The sequence below is a fragment of the Mus musculus genome, chromosome 6 (genome assembly GCF_000001635.26).
Source record: "Mus musculus strain C57BL/6J chromosome 6, GRCm38.p6 C57BL/6J".
Lineage (NCBI taxonomy): Eukaryota > Metazoa > Chordata > Mammalia > Rodentia > Muridae > Mus > Mus musculus.
In genome coordinates this window covers 29,056,983-29,075,000 of record NC_000072.6, presented here as the reverse complement: position 1 = coordinate 29,075,000, position 18,018 = coordinate 29,056,983, and the positions used below count along the sequence as shown (strand labels likewise).

Genomic DNA, 18,018 nt, shown 5'->3' with positions numbered 1-18,018 from the left:
GACACTAGCAGATAGAGGATTTCAAATTGGCAACCATGTCCCCGAACTCTCAAGGGACCCAAGGAGGCTGCTGAAGCTACATCTGCACCACCCCTCTGTGGCCCACCTTCACTGGGGAGCCTGGGATCCAGCCCCTCCCTTAAGTTGTAGCCAAGAACACGGACTGAGTGGCACGTCTCCCCAAGTTCATATGGTATAATCCTCATCCCCGAACTGATGGTGTTAGAAGATGAGGTCTGGGAGAAGGGGTGAGTTCACAAGATCTCTGGGAGTGGGACTAGCATTGTTACAAAAGGTTCCTCCTTAGAGGGCCTTCCTTTGTGTGTATAGTGTGAGGGAACCACATTAAGATGGCAGCTGCAGTCTGTAAGATGGTCCTTCACAGACCTGGCCATATTGGGTCTTGATCTTGGACATCCGGGCCCCAGAATTATGGATAGACGTCTGTTGTTCATACCTTGCAGCCATGGTCCTCTGTTGTAGCAGCTGGTGGGAAAGCTGACACCCCTGTGCTCCCCAGCAGACAACTAACAACCAAGCCTGTTGCTAATTGTGATGTGGAGGGAGGAAGGTTTGCCTAATTTCAGATTTTGTGGGGTCCTGCTTAGCATCTCATCTCTAGAGACACCCCTAACATTTCTGGGTGAGGACATGGTTCTGGATGAGTTGCCATGGAAATGACAGTCTTTGATAGTCCCACAGTCTCTCTGGACAGGAGTTGAGCATGCCAGGTCCTGCATGGGCTGAAGGGATGACTGTTCTGTGACTGCCATGAGCCAGATTCTTTTTTTTTTTTTTTGGCTCAGCATGCCTGCTGGTCTGCCATTAGACTGTGAGGTTTGGGTTTGGTTATTTGCTTGGGGTTTTGATACTCTGGCTTTAAAAATAACTGGGTGCTTCTCGAGGCTGGTTTGCAGAACTGCTCAGCCGCTGGTGTAGAATTTGCTTCTTGCCTGGCCCTGGGCTTAGGGTAATCCTTTCGCCTGAATAACTGGTAGCTGGCTGTGGCCAAGCCCGGGTGGGGCTGACCCTGGTGATGGCTGGACGCCAGCCAGGCCTTGCCCTGTCACACACAAACAGCTCTCCAAAAGCCCCTCCACAACAGGAGGCAGAAGACAAAGCGTGGAGGCATCATTAATTTATTTGAATTGACACAAAATAAAACAAAATTTTGTTGTTGCTGTTGTTACATATATATATGTATTTAAAAAAGAAAACAAAAACAAAAACCAAAAAAACCAAACCAAGCATTTTTGCATATGGGAAGTTTCACAATCTGGGAACAAGCCATAGTGCAAGGTTCTCTGAGCGAAAGGCTCAGGACATTCCAGCTTGATGAGGTGACCAAGGTGGCATAGCACAGCCCCAGAGCAATCTGACACCAGCCACCACGAGCCTTCGCTCCAGACTGTGGCACGTGGGATCTTTCAGAAGCCACTTTTGTGGCCCATAAAGTCCTCTCAGCACTTCCTGTCACTCTTTCCCGGTCTCTTCAGTCTTCCCTGTCACTTCCTGTTTGGACTTTCATCCCTTCAACATACCAAGTGTCCAATAAAACATCACATCACCCCTCAGATCCTCCAAAATCTACCTCCAACTCCTCTCTTAGCACCACAAAACCTGATCCCGCTCACCTCCACAGGGTATGACCTGGCTGGAAGGGCACACTTCAGGGCTGAGGATCCAGTCTGGTCCTGCAGCCTGTTTGCCATTATGGTTTTAGGTATAAGCTAACCATCTCTTAACAGAAAACCCAAGATCCAAACTGCTCCAAAACCCCAAGGTTTTTGAGTGCTGGCATGAGTAGACAGGTTCATGCTGTAAAAACGTCTTTCATGCATACAACGTTATTTAAAACACTGTATAAAACTACACTTCAAGCAGTGTCTATACGGTATTATGAAATATAAATGAACTTCATGTTTATACTTGGGCCCCATCCCCAAGATATCTCATTTTATATATACTCAAATATACCTATGCCTGAAAAGACTCTAAAATCCAAAACTCTTCTAGTCCCAAGCATTTTGGATAAGGGATAGTCAACCTGTATTTTCTTATTTTTACGACCCCAGGTATCCCGTGTCAACAGTGTGCTACCATAGCAGTGGATGCTAATGTGCCCTGAAATGCGGTATGTAAATGCAATAGACTGCAAGCAGGGTTCCCCTGGGCACTGTCACCCTCAGCTCAGGTTCTTTCACACCTGTTGAAGACAGCACTGTACTTCCAGCGGTGCGGGGCTGCTGTGGTGGAGTACACCGCCGTGAGTAGGGTCTAACCACAGGGACATGAGCCTCTGATTTTTATATGTATTTGGTGAGCTTCTCTAGCTCACAGCACCAGACAGAGCTGAGCACGAAACTGTGCTCAGTCTTAAAGTGTATTGCTTTCCATCAAGTGTCCTCTCACTGATCTGCCCCCCAGTTTGATGGTGACATAGGGTGCAGGGGTGATGGAAAAACCCAAGCCCCTTTGTTCATCCTCCAGCCCGAAGGGCAATTCTGGCAGCCTGGCCTGGGGCCCTGGCACTTCCTCAGCAGTGCTGGCCCAGGGCTCAGGACCATCTGCTAAGTGATTTCTCATTCCCACTGGAACAAAACTCCCCACAGAATGGGTGGGAGACAGGGTTCTACTTTGGATGAACCAATCAGATGAGAACCACATATTGGCATGCAAACGTCTACCTGCTTAAGAAACGCATTGTGAGATCAACCCTGGACAACCTTGGAGATCTACACCAGGGACCCTTTTCTTGGGGCTCACTGTCTCAAATGTGGGGCCCTCACTCCCTGAGCTCAGCAATATGCCAACAAAAGGCCTGTAGCTTTAGCCCCTCCAAGGGTGCCTGGTACACTCCAAATGTTCCGGAAAGAGTCAACTCCTTTGTCCTTTTCACAAAGCCACACTATGTGGCCACAGAGGTAAGAAAATGCCTCACCCTTTCAGAAAAGCCTACCACACATATGTAATTCAGAGAACACTTCCGGATCCTTCACCCTCCCTCTAACACATCCTCTACCCTCAGGTGCACATAGATACATATTACACTTGACAAAATTCATCTGCTTTTGATAATAACCTAGCCTATGCTCCCGGCAATGCCGCTGCAAACGTGTTTGCATAGAGTCAGTCACAATAGAAACAAAACCAGTCACCAGAGGTCAAGCTTGAGCGCTACCTGCATAGACTCTTGTTTGGAAGATCCCAACCTTCCTTCCAGTCACTCAAAAATTAGGTTTGCCTTGGGCAGACCCATCAATAGGATTGAAAGCAGCACCCCAGGAGCCTTCCTCATCCTGGCTGACCCCCAAAGCCTGAAAAAGCTGATGGCTTGCTTCAGATCCATCCAAAATAGAATGCAGAATAAATAAATAAGTGCTTCCATCGTGTGCTGCTTGGGAGTTTCCAGCTGTGTGTGGATGCAGCCTTCACGGTGCTCCCAAAGACTCTGAGACAGCCCAAAGGCTCTACCCATCCCTACCTCACCTCTCCTGGGCCGCAGCGAAGCGTGTACCCACGGAGGAACATGTACCCGGAGCAGGTGGGACATGGAGGGGATGGGATGGCTCTTATCTCTACTTGCTGAAGAACTAGGTGAGAGTCCCCTCTGCAGGCTGGCCCCTCCTTGTGCTCATGAAGTTGTGTGGATAACTTGAGTCAAGCATTGTGGAGTCATGCCTTTGGATGGGTGGTCTACAGGAGGGAGAGAAATGAATGATGGATGTGTGCACATGGCTCTCTTCTCCTGAAGACCCCTGGAAGCCAAGGTTTCTTCCCTCTACATGATTCTTGGGAGCCTGGTGGCCTTTGAAACTTCAGCATTCAGGGCTAACATCCAACTGTTGAAGAATGTCCTGCAGAGAGCCCTGCAGCCTGCTCAAAGCCACCACCTCTGTGGAGTAGAGTGAGGCTTCCAGGACGCCATCCAGGCTCTCTGGCTTCTGCAGGCCACTGGTCTGAGGCAGGGAGCAGCTCTTGGAGAAGGCCAGCAGATGGAGGAGGTCTCGGAGATTCTCCAGGTCATTGGCTATCTGCAGCACATTTTGGGAAGGCAGGCTGGTGAGGACCTGTTGATAGACTGCCAGAGTCTGGTCCATCTTGGACAAACTCAGAATGGGGTGAAGCCCAGGAATGAAGTCCAAGCCAGTGACCCTCTGCTTGGCGGATACCGACTGCTATGCAGGAGGAAGAAGAACAAGAGGTGCTTTAGCAAGTGGCAGGGAGATCGGTCTCCAGAGCCCTTCATTACATCTGTGAACCTGGGCTACCTCCTTCCTTCTCACCTTCCTGGTCCAGGCCCTTACTTCCTGTCATCAGCTGACTGGGAGCCACGGAGCTGGTCTCCCGGACTTTCTGTTCATTCCGAGCCACTCCACCCTTCACTTCTGATTAGTCTTGAGTAATTCCTTTCTCCAATGATATCCGTGAAGAACCAGCCATAGCTCTTTATTCCTTATATTCTCTCTAGCCTCCTGCCCTTATCAGATCTCTCCCTCCTAGTCATACTCTTCTGTGGTTCTCCCTCATTAGGGTCAAAGCCGTGCCCCCCCCCCCCACTCTGCTGAGTCTGGTTACCAGGAAGGGCTTTTCCCACTGGCTTCCTCTCATTTCCACCCACATTTGGGTAGTTGGGCCTCTCCATGTGCAGCCCTGATGACTCTTTTTGAAAGATGATGAGAACTTTCTCCGTATAAGTCTCTTATATTAAGCTGTCCTTGATTCTGAATATCTGACTTCTCCTAGCTGCCAAGGCCACACTGTGAGACACGCACACTGGCCAGGAGACATAGTAGTCTCCAGATGGCTCCACAAGAAAGTCTTTCACTACACCCCATTTAAGCCTTAGAACAACTTGGTGATATGATATGATGTCTCCCTTATCAAGATGGTAAAATCAAGGTTTAAAACCCACCGGAGAACTGGCCTAAGATCTTGCAGATGGGAAGCAGATATGGTGATATGCACATAGCTTAGATACATCTGAGGAAATGGCTGAAGATGTAGGCTGCTGGGCCTCGGAGGAAGAACATGGTGGGCACTGACCACTATCAGCAGCTACACAAGGACTGGTTGTAAAGGAGGGAAAGGTTGTTTTCTGTGTGACTTTGAAAAGTGGGTGAGCGGTGGGCAGAAGCTGTAGCTAAAAACCATTAGAAACCTACTGCTCCTCCTGCCCAGTAGAGACACTGCTGGGAAGCTGGTCACGTGTCAATGGGACACCATGACCTTTAGGGATTCTTATGCCCTGGGTACTAAATTCAAGGAAGTAGTTTCATGGATGAAAGAGAATGAGAGAGGCAGAAACAGGGGGCTAAGGAAGGGGAGAGGGTGGTCTGTGGAAGCAGGGAGGAACCCAGGTTCTCCCAGGTCTGATGTGTACCTTACATGCTCAGCTAGCCACCAAGGGCTGGGTTTCCTGTGGCAGAGGGAAAATGAGCATGGCCTTATGATATCAAAGAACCTTATGGCTTCTTTTTTGGTTTTTCGAGACAGGGTTTCTCTGTATAGCCCTGGCTGTCCTGGAACTCATTTTGTAGACCAGGCTGGCCTTGAACTCAGAAATCCACCTGCCTCTGCCTCCCGAGTTCTGGGATTAAAGGCATGTGCCACCACGCCCGACACCTTATGGTTTCTTAATGGGAGTATAAGAGAAAGTTAAATTCCCTAAGGTGGCTTAGGATTAGAATCATGCGATACTGGCAGTACAACTGAGCAGTCTAGATGCTGGGTTTAGAAATGGAACCACTCAGCCCTGTATTTCAGCAGGCAGCAGTGACAAGAGCCATGACCAGAAATAATGTACACTCGAGGCTTATAAACTCTCAGCTTCTAGGAGGTGCATGACATGTTTCTCAGACTCTGGTTCTAGTCCTACATCTTTGTCCCCCCATGAGACTCCTACCGTGTGTGAAATGTCATTGATCCTGGTGACAATGGTCTTGATGAGGGTTTTGGTGTCATCCTGGACTTTCTGGATAGGCACTGCTTGAACATAAGACAGATAGGACCAAAGCCACAGGAACCGACACAGGGGTCTCCAGCACATTTTCCTCCCTGGGATCTTCTTCTTCTTGCACCTACAGACAGAATGAATGACACTTTTCAAGAGCCCAATATGAATCCATCCAATGGTCCTGCTGCCATCCTGCTATAGGATGTGGACGGATAAAATGTGCTTTCTTCCCTAACTTGCTACTATCTTGCCAAAGTCAAAGACAATTCATTATGGAACCTAGATTAGTGAAATGTGTACCCCTGGGAAGAGTATTGACAGTCCAATAAAACCATAGTGATGAGTCCTAGAGATCATGGACCCAGACTTGTCAGATGGATTTGATGGTGACGGGGGCTTTGTTGCGTACTTCAAGGGAAAGAGAACCAACTCTTATGGTCCAGGTTGAATGTAGACATTTACTCGCTGCCTAACTGCAGGTATGCCACATAACCACTCAAGACTCTACCTTCCTCCCTGTAGTCTACCCATCCCCAAACTTTTATGAAGATCAAATTAGCTAATGCATTCAGAAGATCATTAGGGACCCAGGGTTGCCTCCCCCTTCCCATTAGTCTCATAGCAGCAGCCTCTTGCTATGTCTGTTGAGGTCTTCATTACTGATTTATAACTTCCTTCCTCTCCCCATGGGAATCTGAATCCAAACAGCATTTATCCACCTGTCAGATTCAGTACACCAAGGAGGAGGGAAGATACTTCCTGCCCTCCAGAGGCCCAGGGTAACAGGAGAGACAGACAAGCAAGTAGGCTATGTCAATGCAGGAAGATGGCGCTTCACAAGGGGACAAGTGTAAGATATCACAGAAGTCCAGAAGGGGTTTGCCTTGGCTGTTGTTAAAGACCGAGTCCAGGTTGGGAGAGTAGAGCAGAGTTACCACGAGTGACCAAGAGCCCAGAAGTGCAAAGGTGTGGAGGTAGGAGACAGCACAGCACGTTTACTTAGAGCGCTGGGATTTCCAGTCATGGAGCCCCAAGTTTTAAAATTAACATTGTGCAGATTCTTGATTAAGAAACAGGCCTAATGAGATGCATGAGGCAGAAAGATAATAAAGTTAAATGTATGCAAGCCTGTAGCCAGTGATCCATGCTCAGGGTGTGCTATGAGCTTGAATAATAAATACATTCATAAATATTAGGATGAAGATTATGGAGATGGCAGAAAAGCTAACTTCTCCTTTTTCTGTTCTTCCTCATCTGGGTATTGGTGGGAACAGGTAACATAGCTGTCCTCCATCGGTGGTAATATTAGTATAACTCACCCGCTGACAGTACGGAAAAAACGAGCAGTCTGTTTATATATTATTTATAGTGCTTGCTTAAAGGTACGCTCTTTTTAATCTGAATTTTACAGAAGAGAAAACAAATGAGGCTCAGAAAGATGAGCCAACTTTTCCAAAGTCACAAAAGGTAAGTAGTGTCAGGCTGAGATGTGCGCAGGACAGATGGAAGTACAGCCACCCCCACACCCCATCCTCAGCTTCACTCTCCAAGGCTTTAGTTACCCATGATCATCTGTGATCCAAAAAATACCAAATGGAAAAATTCCAGAAATGGATAATTCACAAGCTCTCAACTGTGCCATGCTGAATGTGATTATGAAGTCTCATCCTGCCCCTTCTGGGGTGTGATTCATCCCTCATTCAGGGTGGTCTACACTATACATCACTCGCCTGTGAGCCACACAGGACAACTGTCTTGGAATCACAGTGTTGGTTTTCTGTTAACCTTTATTTCAGTTACTAACGGTCCTAAAGCAAGAAGTGTACTGTCAAAGGAGGCATAAACATCCAAGGAGAGATGAATTGGTGTGCTATGGGTCCACGCATGGGTCCCTCTAAGGAATACATGAATGTAAATGGCTTAGTATTCTCACAAGTTTTCAGGGGTCCACCGGAAGTCATGGAACATATTCTCCACAGATCAGTGGGGCTGCTAACTGATATCCCCCATTGAGTTCCCTGAAACCCCAACCAAGGGAGCAAGTATAACAGTTAGGCCCCAGGCTTTAGCTGCAGGCTCTGTATTTTGCAGTTGTTTGTTTTCTATGTGTCTCTGGGAAGGAGAGTTAACTTCATCTGGTCCCATCAGAGAAATGGAGCTAACACAAGCACTGGCATCAAAGGGTAAACGAGAGGAATTTTTTATATCTCTGCCTATCTTGGCTTGTGTCTGGCTCAGGGTTGAGTGAGTAAATGCCAGCTACTTAAAAATTATTGGAATTACTGGGCAGAGCTTGAAATGCTCAGGGCAATAGCACCTGCAGCTGACTCTGAGTCAAGCCCTTGGCCCACTGCCTCCCAGGGGCATCCCAAATGGGTGCCTGGTGCTTGTGGGTCTCCCCCTCAGCACAAGAATGTGTGGCATTCATTTCTAAGATTTATGTGTTGCTGACACCCTCCTTCCCGACCAAATTTACTAGCACATTAACGACGGTCGTATCGTAGCTATTTTCACACAATGGCCGCCCTGTACTATCAGAACAGACAAGCAGGTTTACAAGGCCTCTCTGTCGACATGGATAATATGCCTCAGTGGATGCTGGCAATAAATCACAGTGCTCTGGAAACATGGGACTGAGATGCTGTCGCTGAGGAAGTATGCTGAAGATGATAGGCCAGGCTTCTGGGACACGCATCTGGGGTTGCAGAAAGAAGTGGTCACAGATCCATCTGAGATCAAAGCCATGTTACGGATCGATGCCCCAACAGCACGTAACATGCTTATGTAACATGAACACACACATACACAGACACATCAAGATACATAGCCATGCTGTGGAGACTGCTAGTTTCTCCCCGTGTCTTATTTTTCTTTCTGTCCGAATTTGAAGACATTCCAAGTCCTATGGGAGGCGTGTGGCTGTGGAGAATAACTGCCAGGCTTGCTTCTACCATTAGGTACAGTTATGCAGCCAAATACTGATGGATTAAATAAAAGCAGAAGGGCCATGTGGCAGTTCCCAACATTGTTTATGGTGGCTCATGCATACCTGTCATTTTAGCATTTATGAGGCTAAGGCAGGGCAGTTTCTTGTCAATTCCAGGACAGCCTGAGCTATAGAGCAAGACCTTGTCTCAGAAAAGGCAAAAACCAAAAACAAACAAACAAAAAAAACTCAAAATAAATAAATAGTGCTCATAGAATTAAAGAACAAAATAGTATCCTTCTGTTATAAGAATGTATGTCATTAATTGCAATGGAAGGAGGAACATTTAAATTGATCCAATGCCATGGTTAACTCTGAGGATGGTAGAACACTTTCTAGTTGCCAGCTAGAATTGGGGGGTTGGTTGGAGCTCAAGAGAAAGGGGCCATGGCTGTGATTCCAGGGAGTGAGGAAGTGGGTGGGCAAGGAGCAAGGCTACTGGCAGCTACCCGGCCACAAAAAAACCTTTCTAGAAGTTCCTGAATTGAGTTTAACCACTTACGAGTTGTTATAGCCTCGGAGCTGGCAGAGGAATTGCTAAAATACTGATGCAGTACACTGTGTTCCTCACGTCTGGGGACTATTGCAGCAGAGCCTGGAAAGAAAAGGGACCATCTGGGAGGACAGGGTGGGCACTGGGCGGCGACCTCCCTGCCCTCTACTTCTGTTTTATGTTCAGGTTGTCTCACTAGAAAGCTCCTCTCCGGCTGCCTTCCCCTGCCATCTACCCATGTGCCTCACCTTCTCCATTGTGACTCCCTGCCAGGGCACACTAGAGAGGTTAAAAGAACAGAGAGGAGAGACCCTGAGGCAGCTCCAGGCAGTAACACATCTTCAGAAAAAGGCTCAAGACTGGTGCAAGAGGCTTGTAAGGTGGCACCAGAACCCCCCCCCCCCCTTTCTGATCTCATCTGGATCCTGGACAGAGCCTCCCCTACCCCCTAGTTAGGTGATCCTTCACCTACATCCCCAGAGGGCAGGTCTATGCTACCACATTCCCTGCAGGCAAGATCACACCCTAATTCCCCCCATGACACTGGTCATGTCAGGTGTGAGCACCCTCAGCTTTCTTCCATTCAGGGGACAGGGCAGACCCATCAGGGAATGAGTGGGGATGGGCACAACTGTCCACTTCTTCAGATCCGAACTGGAAGACAGCAGAGCCTGGGTCAGGCCTGCCATTACCTGCAAGCAGCAATGGGGGAAGCACTGGGTGACAGAGGCATCTGCTGGCCAAGGCTGCCATCCTTGGGCTTAGCCTCGCTTCCCCTGGCTGACCATACCAGAGGTTTAGCAAGAGACCCAAAGCACACACTCTCTCTTCTTTCTTCTCTTCTCCAGCCATCAGATTTTTATAGATTTTTTTTCCAGATAGTCTTTGGTATGCTACTATGAATTAAATTCAGATAATTTTTGCCTACGGAGCACATGAAAATATCTGAGAAATGCAAATCAAAACCACAGTGAGATATCATCTCACCTCCGAATGGCTTTTGTCAAAAAGACAAAAGATAGCAGATGCTGGGGACCGGGTGTGGGGAAGGCGAATGCTCATACATTGCTAATGAGACTGTAAATGAATACGGCCCCTATGGAAAACAGTGTGGAGATATTTCTGAAAACTAAAAATAGAACTACCTTATGATCCAGCAATCCAGTTCCTAGGCATATACCCAGAGAGAAGAAGCCAGTATGTCAAAGAGATATTTTGCTTCCATGTTTATAGCTAAGATATGGAATCAAATCTAAGTTCCCATTGAGGTATGAATGAATAAATAAAATGTGGTACATATCCACAATGAAATAGTATTCACCATAAAATGAATGAAATATTGCCATCAATGTAATATGAATGAAATTGGAGGACATTATGCTGATCCCAAAGCATAGAGAAGAGAATAACAATTCTCAGAACTTCAGAAGGGTGTGGGGAGGGAGAAGAGAGAGGCTACTGCTGAGTACAGGGAATGTTAGATAGCAAGTGTGACTTCTTTTAAAATGTCTTTATCAAGGGCAAAGAGATGGCACAGTAGTTCCAAGAGCACACTGCTTGCTCTTCCAGAGGATCCGAGTTCAGTTCTCAGCATCTATGTCAAGTTGCTCACAGCTGCCAGGAACTGTAGATCCAAGGAGAACACAGGTTTCTACTCTGAGGGCATCTAACTCATGCTCTCTGTGTCTGTGTCTGTGTCTGTGTCTGTGTCTGTGTCTGTGTCTGTGTCTGTGTCTGTGTCTGTGTCTGTGTCTGTGTCTGTGTCTGTGTTTGTTTTTCTGTCTCTTTCTCTGTGTCTGTCTGTCTTTCTGCCTATCCTTTTCCTTCTCTTAAAAATAACAAAAATTATTTTATTCCATTTATTAAATGTAATACAATTTTCTTTAAAATTAAAATTTGCATATATATATACACATATATACAGTGTGTGTGTTTCTATGTGTGTGTATACTAGCACACACTTTACCCACTGACACATCTCTTCTGCCTTCTCAATATTGATTTTATACGAGCTATTTTGAATTGTCCAGTTAATTATGGTCCATAGCTATCTAACTGAACTAGAGTGTTAGAAAGTATTTCTCTTGGGCTGGCAAGATAGCCCAGTGGATAAAGACAGTTATTAGCAAGTCTGAATTCTATTCTTGGGACCTACAGGCTGGACCCCACAACTTGTCTTCTGACCTTCACATGCACTCTGTTGCTCATGTATGCCTCCCCCTCCCCCCTCACACACACACTAAATAGACAAACAAGTGAACAAATAAATAGGAGCTGATGCGATGTCTCTGAGAGTAAAGGCACTTTCTTCCAAGTCTGATGACCTGAGATCAATTCCCACACCCATATGGTAGAAGGAACCAGTTGATTCCTGAAAGTTGTCTTCTGACTTCCACTCATGTGCTATGGCTCTCTTGGACACACACACACACACACACACACACACACACACACACACACAGTGTTTTTTAAAAGTTTCTTTTTTTTTTTCTTTAAGGCTTTGCCCTTGCTGCAGGTGATCTCTAGGGGATTTCAGCTCATTCTTCAAGTGCTGGCCACAGTATACAATTTGAAAATCACTGATCTTAGCAGGAGCAATTTTCTCTTCTCTGCAACCAAAGGCCTTGCTTGAGAAATCATGCTGACATTCTTAGCTGGTAGGCACAGTGTGGGTGAGGGGGTTATATTCTTTTCATTCCCATTAGGGAAAGCAAATAGATTTCAACTCCTGCATCAACTCTGATCAATTTTCAGTGACTCCCTGGAGCACTGTCCAAAGGGGATCTGGAGCTCCTGCCATGCACTCAGAGAGGAGGGGCACCACACTCTACTAGAGACGCCTGCACTTGGTTCAGCATCTACCAAGGGCCTGACACAGAGCAGGCATTTATTCAATTTTTGTTGAATGAATAAGTAAAGTATTCCCCATCCTTCATCGCTGACCAGGCTAACATGTTCCTAAGGTGGCTTCCCTCTGAAAAATCATCTTTCTTTGTTTTGAGATGCCCTCACATGGACCGGACTGGCCGTGAACTCTTTCTTCTCCTGCCTCTGTCTTTCTTGTGCTGAGATTGCAGGCATGGCCTGCCATTTTAGAATTTACTTTTGCCCCACAGAAATACCTAAGAAGCTGTCTTAAAGTGCTCCAGTGCCTGTCTTTCTCTCCCTCCAAAGCCTCCACATCTCTCCTGTATCCCTGCCTACCTAGTTCTGATTCCTTTCAGTCTTACCTCTGCTGTGTGCACTGTTATTCCCAGTGACTCCCCACCACCAACCCGTCTATTTCCATTCTATGTCTGTCCATTTCCAGCACTCTAGGTGCCCTGTCTTTGCCAAGGAACCCAATACTGAGCTTCCTATGCCTATTGTGTGGCTTCCCTGCAGAACTCTGTGGTACTCCTGAGGGCAAAGACAATGCGCACACAGATGGAGTCTTAGTCTTTGGTTTAGGTGAAATGTCAGCACAGACATGATTGTAGATCTAGAGAGCTCACAGACAGCAGGAGAGATGGGATCATGCAGTATTTTGTAGAGCAGGGCATGGGAAGCAAGCGCTGATCTGCCTGGTGTATCTGAGTGCCCTGTCTTTCCTTATAGTCTAACCTCTGCATTTCTGGAAGGCAAATGTATGGAGAGAGAATTCCAAGGCTGTGTCCATGGGCCAGAATGCTCAATGATATCCACCCCACAAGAATTCCATGTTCCTGGAGACCCTGCTCTATCTCCCTGTATCCTATGTGCCTCTAGAGGGATACAGGGTATGGGGTGCAACAATGACTGGTGCTCTGTAAAGGGAATTGTCTCCGGCAGCCATCTCTGCATCCCACATGGGTCACTCAGACATGCGAGGCATCTGCCCGGGGCTGATGGACAAGAATTTATTACAGCATCCCTGGCTCTGTCCTTGGCTCTTTGAGCTTTTTCCTGGAACACGGGGGGTGGGGGGGAAGGAGGAAAATATTCCCCCCAGATACCAAGAAGAACTTGTTACTTGGGTTTGAGATCTACCAAATATGAGAAGGATGCTTCTTTAGCCAACACGGGCATGTTCCCCTAAGCCCAGTATCTTGAGTGCTTGAGAAAGGAAAGAACCAAAAAAAGAAGTCTGAGGGGGAGAGAGAGAGGTGCTTCTCTCGTGCCTCAATGAAATACATGATCAGTGTGGTCCTTATAGTCACCAGGAGAGTGACTGTTAGACATGCCTCCTTTCAAGTTTGGTTCCATGCACCGTACAAATCAGCAATAGGTCAGAGATGCTCTCCCCCAGCCCCAGCTGACCACTGCCCATCACAAACTCTACGAAAAATATGACTCTCACTACTGGAATTCCATTCCCACCTTGCAAAGAGTGCTCAGAGAGCCTATGCTCCCAGGATGGTGCCACCAAATCCCTGCCCTCTGCCTGCCTCTCCTGAGTCCCATGCTCCCAATAGAAATGACTGGCTTGCTTTGTCCTCTCCCAAGCAGCAATGTACACAGGGCATCGTGGCATATCTAATGCACCCAGTAAGACATAGAGTAGTGTAAGGGCACCATACCCACAATGCAGTAATACTAACCCCAGCAAGAAAGAAAGCTGAAGGAGGGGCATGCAGGGACCTCAGGCTGGCAACGTGTATTTAACCATCTTGGGTAGAAATGCCTACCAGCAAAAACTGTGCAGGTTACAAGCCTTCTCCACAATCTGCTGTTCTGTTCCCCAAAGAAGAGAATTTGAATGGCTTTGGGACAGATGTGGAGAGAGCCCTAGCTTTTTTATTGTTGATGATGGTTTGTTTGGTTGTGTGTGTGTGTGTTTGTGTGTGCACGCTCAAGTTGGGGGTGAAGGTGGGAGGGGACTGGGTTCTTCCTGACAGTTTTTCTACCCACCTGTATTCAACAGTAGTTTTAGTACTAGGTAGGCCCTCACTGGAAAATGAACTCTCAACAGCAAAGCAAGGTTGTATCTGGCCTTCAGGAAGGCGGAAAGCTGTGGCTGCCTCACTACACGTCCAGCCTTGCTTTTTCCATCTGAACGCTGTGGGAAACCTAACCATCTCAAGTCTGCAGACCAAAGACAGGCTTGGAGCCCTGGCTGGCTTTGCAAGAACAGGTTGGTGCCCTGTGGGCACAGGCCGGCCCAGCCAGGAATTTAATGCCTTTCAGCTCCCAACAGCCTTCCCTCTGTCTGCAGAGTCCCTCGCTGCAAAACTACTGAATTCAACACCAAGCTGTCCACATGACCTCCTTCTTGCCTCAGTTTCTCTAATTTCCAGAGCTGGATGGGGTGCTATTAGAAAGACTGGTGGAGGAGAAAGTAGCGCGCCCCGGGCCTTACCTTGCAGCTGCTGGAGCAGGGATCCCTCCGGGGCTCCATGCCTGCCTGCCCCTCTTATAACTGCCCCAGTGCCACTTGCGCAACTGTCCGGCCAGCCCCAGTCCCTGCGAGCGCCAACTCCCGCCCCACCCAGCGGGCCAGCAACAGTGGCAGCAGCAACCTAGTGCTCCATTCTAGGCGCCTCGAGGGAGAACTTCAGCCGCGCCCTCGAGTGCAAGTTTGGGGGCGCTTGGTATGAGCCGGTAATCCTCGAGGTCCGGCCAGCAGCTACTGAGCAGCGGTAGTTTAAGGACGGGTCCCTTGGGATGGTGCTTCCAGCACCGCAGGGAGCAAGAGGCTACAGAAGGCTGGCTTGGGGACAGGGAGACCAGTGAGCCAGGACTCTGCCAGCTGCTTTTTCCGACAGCTCTTTGCATACCTAACCTGGCTGCTCAGAGGAGAAACTGGTCCCAAGCTCAGGGCAACTTGTCTTCCTTTGGTACCCGAAGAACAGTCGTCTCATTTCATCCTGTGACATCACAGAATGCACCTGCTTCGAAGGTCGCAAGTGTGTTTAGGGATGCTCTGGACCAGTCCCAGGGGCAGGTGGCAAGGGCCTGTCCCTGATCAAACAATGTTTGTTTGGTTTGTTGTTGTTGTTGTTTTCGGTTGTTGTTTTTTTTTTTTTTTTTTTTCATTAAGGCAAGAATATCATTGGGTTCCTAATGGGAGGAAACAGATACAGAACAGTTCAGCTTTCTGTCTTAAAACCTCAGCTAGTTGTTAAGGATTAGAGATAGCCAGGGATCCAGGTGTGAAACAACTGGATCAGGCCTATTGAGTTCACCCCAACTGAAAATAGCTTTGAAAACAAACCATCATCCTCAGAACCAGCCAGACAGTTACTTTGAGTAGAAAGACCCTGACTAACCCCTAAATCCTGACTGCCTGGTTTGGTACTACCCGGTACAAAAATAGAAATAGCATGATTTTTTTTATAAGACATTATTAAATGGCTGGGAAACAAACAAGAACAATAGTTCTGACATGAGAAGTTTAAGAAATTAAAACTTTAGCATCCTCAAATAAAGTTCTGAATTTGGTCAACCAAAAATTGTCTTGTTTTCTCTTGTATAAGTACCCACGGGGTAACCTTTATTTCCCTCTTGGCCTGCCAAGCGAGAATTGTTTGCTAACCTGCAAACTATGAAACCTACACACACCTGCGCTGGCTGCTCCTGGCTCCCAGTCCTGCCCGTCTCTTATGGGCGTTCCTGGAGTCAGGTCCATCCCTTCTGCCCACAGAACCCCCCCTGTTTTGCATAGGCCCTGCTCTCCACCACTGGCAGGCTTCCTTGTCTATGGACAGAGAACAGAGCCCTCTGCCATTTACTCTTGAAGTCCTGGTGCCTTCACAGCACCAACAGGAAAGATTTGCAGAGGTGACTTCCAGATTACCATGCACCACCCGGCTGTGCACTTCACTATGAATATTCTTCTAGATTTGAGGCACTGGAAAGGAGGGGGTACTTTCTTTAAACTTGAGGAAATATATTCGTGGTAATGATGTGAAAGAAACCAGGAAAACCAGGTTTAAGGCGGGGCCTGGGCAACTGTCATAGTGTACTTGGGACTTTCTAGCGGATGCATGTTCCTCAAAGACAACCCACCCTGTGAGGCTATAGGTTTTTTTGGTTTTTGGTTTTTGGTTTTTTTGTTTGTTTGTTTTTTGTTGTTGTTTTTTTGCTCATCGCTGTATCCAATTTAAGAGCTCAGTGCCTACCTAAGCACAAAGCTAGACTGCCTTTTATTTATTTGTTCACAATGCCAAACATGTAAACAATGTAGATTGATCATATATACTCCAACTGCTCTCCATCCCCAAGACACTCCCAAAGGCACCATTCCCCACTCCCTTTCACGTCCTGGAACTCCATGTTGGAATGTTGACTGATCATGCTGGCTTGATCTTGTATAGGTTTGCAGAGGTAACCATGGCTGCAGTAAATGGTCGCATCATGCCCAGAAGATGGTATTTCATACTGCTCTTCCTTATCCTTCCCGCTCTGACATTCTTTACCCTCGTCTGTAATGTTTCCTAGGTCTGGGGAGGGGATGTTGACATAGGTATCCCATTCTCACTCATTCTCAGCACTTTAGCCTGTTGTGAGCTTTTGCGTTAACTGCTGGCCGCTTCAGAGAGAGGCTTCCCTCTCTGAAGAGATTAGTAGGATTCTTATGTTTGCCTTTCGCCATCTGGTAATCTCTGGAGCTAGTTGTTATAGTTGTCTCTGGTTAGAGCTTGTTCCTCAGGTGATTATGTTAGCCTCTATCAGCAGACCTGGGAGACTAGCTCTCTCCTTAGTTTCAGTGGTCAGAGTACTCTCTGCAGGCAAGCTCTCCTCTTGTAGGGAAGGTGCCCAGATATCTGGTGTTCGAACCTGCATCCTGCTGAGGTTGAGGGCAGCATTCATCCATGAGTATAAACACAAATGTTCAGCAGGCAACTCAACAACACGTCCATTCAGCAAAAACCTAGTAGAAGGTTCCCCACTAAGGCCCATAACGTCTCTAAGCTGGGCTTTTGGCCAGATGTATAGTATCCTAATACTATATCAGTCCTGTTCTGTGAAGTAGGCCTCAAGTTCAATCCAGAATCAACTGGTTACGCCCACAATCCTTGCGCTGCTTTTGCATTCGTGGTTACATCGTGCCTGGCAAGCTAGTAGTATTGAGTGTGCCGGGCTCGCAGGTGGGAAATAGCACGGCTGGCTCGTCCCTCCTGGCCACCTGCATAGATAGCGCCTGCTAGCGCTGTGTAAACTAGACAGCAAGGAAGATGTTCCCAGGTCAGTCCAGCTTGATATGTTCTATGTCCTACATCCAAAGCATGCAGGGTTTTCAGCCGTGGGGTCTCATTACCTAGTCCTGGAGGACAGCTGAGGGCTGAGTTGTTTCGGAGGTCTCCACGGCCAGTAACTTGGAAGGAGTTATCCCAAGCCTGGCTCTATGATTCTCATTTAATAACCCATGTCTTCTGGGTTTAACACACATTTTTAAAATGAAAATTTCAAACACAATAGTGAAAAATAATATAGTGAGTTATACTTATTACCCATATGTAATAATTGCTATTTCCCATAGTTTAGCCTCAGGTTTTCAAAATTATTTTAAAGCAAATTGCAGACACTATGACATTGTCATACCCCTAAATATTTGAGTATTTTATGAAAAGTAAGGGTTTTTTTTTAATTTAACCATAATATCACTATCAAACAATAGCAATT

General features: G+C 47.1%; 1 protein-coding gene across 1 annotated transcript, besides 7 other annotated features; it reads right to left on the bottom strand.

Annotated features, from left to right (window-relative positions):
• Nucleotides 1–1,124: 1,124 nt before the first annotated feature.
• On the bottom strand, nucleotides 1,125–14,780 carry Lep (leptin). The gene is made up of 3 exons (NM_008493.3): nucleotides 14,753–14,780; nucleotides 5,906–6,080; nucleotides 1,125–4,178 (listed from the first exon to the last, which is right to left on the bottom strand). The coding sequence occupies exons 2-3, from the start codon at nucleotides 6,047–6,049 to the stop codon at nucleotides 3,819–3,821; spliced, it is 504 nt and encodes a 167-aa protein (NP_032519.1). The 5' UTR covers nucleotides 6,050–6,080; nucleotides 14,753–14,780; the 3' UTR covers nucleotides 1,125–3,818.
• Nucleotides 14,731–14,758: a protein binding site, noted in NCBI's record as "AP-2B site 3". NCBI's record gives its function as "negative regulation of transcription" and the evidence as "EXISTENCE:protein binding evidence [ECO:0000024][PMID:20065963]".
• Nucleotides 14,731–15,541: a biological region, named in NCBI's record as "Lep proximal promoter region". NCBI's record gives its function as "regulatory_interactions: Lep".
• Nucleotides 14,772–14,939: a promoter, noted in NCBI's record as "-161 XhoI/BamHI fragment". NCBI's record gives the evidence for it as "EXISTENCE:reporter gene assay evidence [ECO:0000049][PMID:7499416]".
• Nucleotides 14,772–15,541: a promoter, noted in NCBI's record as "-762 BamHI fragment". NCBI's record gives its function as "drives expression in fat depots" and the evidence as "EXISTENCE:reporter gene assay evidence [ECO:0000049][PMID:7499416]".
• Nucleotides 14,807–14,811: a TATA box. NCBI's record gives the evidence for it as "COORDINATES:motif similarity evidence [ECO:0000028][PMID:7499416]".
• Nucleotides 14,827–14,835: a protein binding site, noted in NCBI's record as "-55 to -47 CEBP site". NCBI's record gives its function as "positive regulation of promoter activity" and the evidence as "EXISTENCE:protein binding evidence [ECO:0000024][PMID:8570651]".
• Nucleotides 14,861–14,890: a protein binding site, noted in NCBI's record as "-97 Sp1 site". NCBI's record gives its function as "mediates respons to insulin to promote transcription" and the evidence as "EXISTENCE:protein binding evidence [ECO:0000024][PMID:9492033]".

Bases quoted from the DNA above. Each gene is read 5' to 3' on its own strand.
- Lep (NM_008493.3), bottom strand. From the start codon at position 6,049: ATGTGCTGGAGACCCCTGTGTCGGTTCCTGTGGCTTTGGTCCTATCTG. The intron at 4,179-5,905 runs GTAGGAGTCTCA...CCTCCTGCATAG, and splicing joins TCAATGACATTTCACACACG to CAGTCGGTATCCGCCAAGCA.